Here is a 6,000-nt window from a genome sequence, read left to right as displayed (position 1 = left end):
GTCCCCCCACCTGGATGCTGAGTGCTCCTTTCCGCCACCTGGCTGCCGCCGCGCCCGCTGCTACCTCCTCCTGCCTCTAACCTGCAGCCTGCAGCATGCGCACTGCCCCCGGGATCCCTAAATGGGACAATTCTGCCCGTGACGTCAGCGCCCAGCCGTCTCCACAGAAACTTTTGTCCCATTGGCCAATCAGAGAGCTTGGAAGGGGCCGGGGAGGGTGGGGGTGGGAGGAGAGGGGAGTGGGAGGGGTGGGGGTGAGGGGAGAGGCGAGAGGTTTAGTGTGTGGAGCTGCTCGCGCTCCGCCCGGGCTGTCAGTCCCGGCTCCAGCCGCCGCGAGACCTTCCCGGAGACGCGCGCACACACAGCGCACCCCCCGCATACCGAACACCCTCGCTCCCTTGCTCGCACACACGCACACACTCAGCCTGGCCGAGCAGGAGCCACTGACCATTTTGCAAGTGCCGGGACCGGCTGCGGCGCAGAGGGTACAAACACTCCGCGTCCCCATTCGGGGCTTTCGTCTTGGAGACGACGACGAAGGGCGAAGGTGGGCCAGGACGCGGACCAGGCGCGGGGCACTGGTCGGGCCGCCTTCCTGGCACGGCCGCCTCCCGGGACGGGCGCGGGCCTCCGCAGAGAGTAGAATAAAGAGGAGCGGCGGCAATCGCAGCGCGAAGAGGATGGGAACTCCCCTGTTTCCAGCTCTGTAACAAACGGGTGGAAATCCTGAATGGAGGAGCTGCTGATTTCATTTGCTTGAGAAAATCGTCCAGAGGAACTCATATTTGGCTACTCTGAGCAGTGGAGGGGTGTCCATGACGTGGCAGGGGGAAAATAGACATACGAAACCTCCTGTGTGTACTGCAAACTGTAACCAAGCAAGGGGAAAATAATCTCTATTTTAATTTCATGCAAAGGGTTTTAAGCATCTGTATTATAAACTTACTTCTATGCCTTGTACCCAGTTCAGCAGAAACCAGAGGAGTCCTGTCTGGGGACCCCATCATTATCCGGGAGACCCGCTGCCAGCGGCCTGCTTTCGTTTACCCACATCTCCCTGGAACGGAGATCTGTTTGGGGTACCACAGTCTCTCCTATAGAACTATGGCCAAATATCCATGAATGTTTTGCTAATTCTGGGACTTAACTCCTGGAACCTACCTGCAGGGCTGGAATTTAGCCTAAATGCATATGAAGAAATGACATTTTAAACCATTTTAAGAATACCTTAAAAATTTCCCGTGTAGCAGGATTTGATAGGCTTAACAACGTGACAGGTAAGAACTTTCTTTCTTTCTAGTCCCTGAACGCCCCACGCAGGGAAAGCCGAAGCGGAACGGGATCCTGGAGGAAGGAGAGCCAGGGGACCCGAGTGCCCTTCGGGGCTCGCAGGCACTCGGCCTGGCGGCTGCTTTCGAGACAAGCTCAACCCTCGCTTCCTGGACGGTGGGGCCAGCGGCCGGGAAAGCTTCTGGGGCGCGCGCGCGGGGAGGCGGCGCAGCGCTGCACCTGCCCTGCCCAGGACATAGCCCCGGGGCGAGACGTCCAGGGACCACCCTCAAGTCAATATTGGGATTTTTAATAAACCAAGGAATGGGATTTTAATTATTTAAAACCCAGCTCCTCTGGGCCAGATGCCGTTGGGATGGTCCCAGTCACACAATATTAAAGAGACCCATCACTAAGAGGACGAGACAAGCGTTGCAATTACGAATGAACCAGAGACTTGGTAGCACAGGGCATTGATTGCTGGTGCCCAGCCGGACCCTCCTCCCCTCTCCCCCCCCCCCCCCCCTACCCGAGGCAGGCTCCGGCGGCGGCCGGGACCTCGCGTCCCTACATCGTGGCCGGAGCTGCATTTTTCATGAGCCCGGGGTGAACAGGTGCGAAGTGCGCTGGGAGCATCCGGCCGACGGCCGGGAGCGGGGAACATGGAGAGCGAGCGCGACATGTACCGTCAGTTCCAGGACTGGTGCCTCAGGACTTACGGGGACTCAGGCAAGACCAAGACGGTGACCCGTAAAAAATACGAGCGGATCGTCCAGCTCCTCAACGGCTCCGAGTCGAGCTCCACGGACAACGCCAAATTTAAATTCTGGGTCAAATCGAAGGGCTTCCAGCTGGGCCAGCCGGACGAGGTCCGCGGGGGCGGCGGCTGCGCCAAGCAAGTGCTTTACGTGCCGGTCAAGACCACGGTGAGTGACTCGCCTTCCTCTGTTATTTGTCTGCGGGAGCAGCCGGCGGGGAGGGGAGAGAGAGGGGGGAGAAAGGGGGAGCCGTGAGCCACCGTTGGCTCGTGTGCCCCCCCCCCCACCTTTCTCAACCCCCTCCCCAAGTTGTCCCCACTCGCACTAGCCAGGCGCGTTTCCCCCGCGGTGGAGTCTTTGTGGTCCTTTATTTTAAAGCGGCAGCGCACCTCCAGAGCTCGCCGCTCTCCTCGCCTCCGAGCTCCTGAACCCGCTCCTGGAGCTTCCATCCCCGCGTCGGGCGGCCTCCCATGTCCTCGGGTTGGACCATTGTCCCATGTCCTTCGCTGGGCGCCTGGCGCGTGTCCCGCTTTCGCCACCAAGCATAAAGGCCACGCTGGAACCCCAGACGCACGCTCTGATAATAGACGATTCTGATCGATCGTCTACAGTGTCTCCTAATTGGCACAAAGCCCGATTGTGGCGCTAGTCGGAGATGTGGGGTTCCCCCCCCCCCCGCCCCGACACTATCAGGTTTTATTGTTAGACCGCCGCCTGGGAGACACCGGGCTATCCCATCGCCTTGATCACTCCCAGAGATCTTGCCACGACTGTTTAGATTGTAGATAAGGTCCTGGAGATTCCTCCTCCCCGCCCCCCATCCCCTTCCTCACTTCCCCCTTACACAAATAAAGCCGAAGCTACATGATGAACAACAAAGAGACATGGGTTCGGACGCAATCAAATGGTGTATATATTTGTTCCTCGTTCTGGGATAGCTCTAAGTCTCATGGCCACAAAGCTCCAAGCCCAGGCGCAGCAAGGTACTGGGCACTGAGAACCTAGCGTATCTGAGCCTCTCAGGGCAGACGCCTGTGAGGTTGGGAGGCGGCGGCAGCATCAGTTCCCTTTTTAAGAAGATGGGAACTGTGGGCTACAAGTAGGATTGCAGATCAGATCCATAAGACCTCTTTCTTCGTCATGCTACGGTGGGTACTCGCCTGGAGTAGGGGTGGGGGAGGGCATTTGGCATCCTTTGCATTTTTGCCTGGCTTTGGGGTTTCTTGAGCATTTGCTCGTTTTCCTAACCTCCTCCCACGCCAACCCCTTACTGACAACTGTTTGCCCGTGCAGTATTCCTGGAGGATGCTAGAAAAGGAGATATCTTGCAAGCTATTATTCTCTCTCCAACGGAGGTATATTAAATTGGAAATATGTGCATGAAAGGTTTTTCAGAGGACTATTTGGAGGACTCTTTCAGGTTTGGAAAATAGTTAATGGTTTCCCAAGATTAATTAGGGATATCTCTTGAAATATATATATATATATATGTCTATATATATGGAATTTATTTGGAAAATGGGAAAAGGAAATAAAGGTGAAATAGAAACACACATAAAAGTTCTGCTTTTTTTTTTTTTAAGTACAATTGTTGGAATTTTCTAGGAGGCAGACCTATAAACACAGCCTTCTCTTTTAATGTGGCATTGCTAAAGACAATGGTGAGATTACTGTCTTGCTTTACTAAATAATGAGGACTAGATGCCTAGATGTGTTTGGATTAGAACTGAGGTATATTTACATCTGGATGAGTCAGAAGTCTGTTGTGGGGAATGAAGTGCTTTGATTCATTTGTACGGGAAGTAACTTATCCTGATTTTTAAAAATGAGTTATTGTTAGATAAAGTAGATTTAGATTTCAGAACATAAGGATGTATTTTCCTTTGGGCACCAGTGGGCTAACTGATTAAATAAAATAATTATTTAAGGTTTATTGGCCTAAGTAGTATTAGATAATATTTTATATGTTTTTCAAAGCAATTGCTAGGTGGGAAGTTTGTTTTTCATTCCTTTTATATGAAAATCACGTTTCCTCTGTTTATCTGTCAGATAGCTTCACTTGTGTATTGGTCCAGTTTATGCTTACATGGGTTTGGTTAACTCCACTATGTGTATAAACAGACGTGCCCCTTTAAAACATTAATTAAAAATTCTTAACATAAATTGTCTAACAGCCATAGAGACATTAAGAGAAATATGAATGCCTAGTAATTCAAACCAGACTTCACATGTTCAGATACTCCTATTTTCATTGAAAAATTTATGCAGAGTTGTTAAAGAACTATTGCTAAGACATCTAATGTAGAATAACAACTACAGTGTTAATAATAAAGTAACACATGTTTCCCTTTCAATTCAATAAAGATTCTATATTTTTATGGGAGAAAATGTAATTCATCGGGTGATATTCTTAGACAGTGGTTTCCATGTAGTATTTAAGAGATTTGCTCTTCATTCAAGCCTGTTTGGAAATGTTGAAGAGGTTTTTAATTCATGAACTCCTCTATTTCTCTTTATGAAAATTTTATGCTGCTCCTTACATAGAATTATAGGCTCCGCCTTCCCTGAAGGACAGCCAATCATCATTTCAACAAGTTAAAAAATAAATAAAAGGTTCCCCTTTTATCATGTGTTTCTCCGCATCTCAAATTATTTCTTCCTTATAAATAAGTTTTTCCTTGTAATAGCGGGAGTACAATCGGCAGAAAAACAAACAAAAAAATACATTTTTAATTCCAAGGCACATCTTGGTTGAAATCAAGGACTGTGTTTGGTCTTTTCAGGTGGACTGAGAATCTGTTCTCGCTCTCAGAGGTTTGAGGGTTTGCGGCTGGCTCTGCTCTCAGGGAGAGAGATTTGTGCCTGGTGTTGCAGTAACCCGCTGCTGCTGGTCATTAGACATCATTACTGCCTTGAAAAAGGACAGAAAGAAGGGAAGAGGACAGGCTGAGGCTAATTAACTGCTGGTGTTTAATGAAAGAAAGGGAGACTGATAGCAGCTGGGAGGTCATAGCAGAACAGAGTGGACACAGCACACAGACTTAACTGAAACAGGACTATCTTTCAGTTTGAAAGAAGCTTGTTTCTCCCTCTTATTCCTAAAAGGACAGCTGTAGCTTTGCAAATACTTTCCCCTAACATCTAAATTGGTGATAAAATCAAGCAAGTGACCACTGACTTAAAATGAAAATGTAGAATACTAGAAAAGTTAAACATGCCCTTTACTATTTGTCCTGGCCATGCCTAAAGCTGAGGGGACAGATCTGTCACTGTTTAAATTACTCTGTGGCTGAGGAGATACTGTTTGGTCACCAAGCAACAACATCCTGCAACTCAGCCATTTTAGGTCTAGAGTGGGATCGGCGTTGTGTGCCTGCACGCACACGCACGCACGTGTATACACACGCACGTGCAGCTTGGCGAGCATCGAATCTTAAGTTTTGTTCACACTGCCACCATTGTTTTTAGGTGTTCTCTCATTAGAGATGTCAAAACCTAAAAGGGTGAAGTAATGAATGACTTAAAGCAGTTCTGAAAAAGCTAACGGCGAATGTCTGACATGGATTACAAGAAATGTTTCATCAGTGGTCATTTTAAATTAACGTCACTATGGTGACTCTGTTTTACGTTTTTGGTAGTCCCCATTGAGTTTGTTTTTAGAAGCTTTTTATCCCGATTGTCATTTTGCTTTTGGCCACGATTAGTTGACCCGTCACACTTAGAATTCAAACCACCCAAACACAGTAGATATACCACTTGATACTATGAAAGGTAAACTTAGGAAATAACCAGAAAAATCGTTAAACCTTTTTAGTAGTATTAGATTATTGCATTATTGTGTATTTTTTAAAGGCCTACTGTACTGTAAAAAACATTAGGAAATTTGGCAAACTCCCATTTGTATTTGTTTTTCAGTCTTAAGCAAACGAGGCAATGAATATCCAATTATGTGAGTAAGGCTTTTCTTGACCTG

The 6,000-nt window shown here is 48.4% G+C and overlaps 1 protein-coding gene across 6 annotated transcripts in view; it reads left to right on the top strand.

Moving 5' to 3' along the window:
* The first annotated feature begins 875 nt into the window (after nucleotides 1-875).
* Nucleotides 876-6,000, top strand: part of NOL4 (nucleolar protein 4) — a 406,246-nt gene continuing 401,121 nt past the window's right edge. For 3 of the 6 annotated variants that reach the window (XM_059409422.1, XM_059409421.1, XM_059409431.1), the window contains exon 1: nucleotides 876-2,195. In XM_059409422.1, coding sequence (XP_059265405.1) covers nucleotides 1,932-2,195 — 264 coding nt within the window. In that variant the 5' untranslated portion in view covers nucleotides 876-1,931. Of the gene's footprint in view, nucleotides 2,196-2,889; nucleotides 3,176-3,333; nucleotides 3,383-6,000 lie in introns of those variants that run through there. The other 3 variants (XM_059409423.1, XM_059409424.1, XM_059409428.1) reach the window with 2 other exon arrangements.

Source organism: Mustela nigripes, chromosome 8, assembly GCF_022355385.1.
Source record: "Mustela nigripes isolate SB6536 chromosome 8, MUSNIG.SB6536, whole genome shotgun sequence".
Taxonomy (NCBI): Eukaryota; Metazoa; Chordata; class Mammalia; order Carnivora; family Mustelidae; genus Mustela; species Mustela nigripes.
This window is presented reverse-complemented; position numbering and strand designations above follow the sequence as displayed.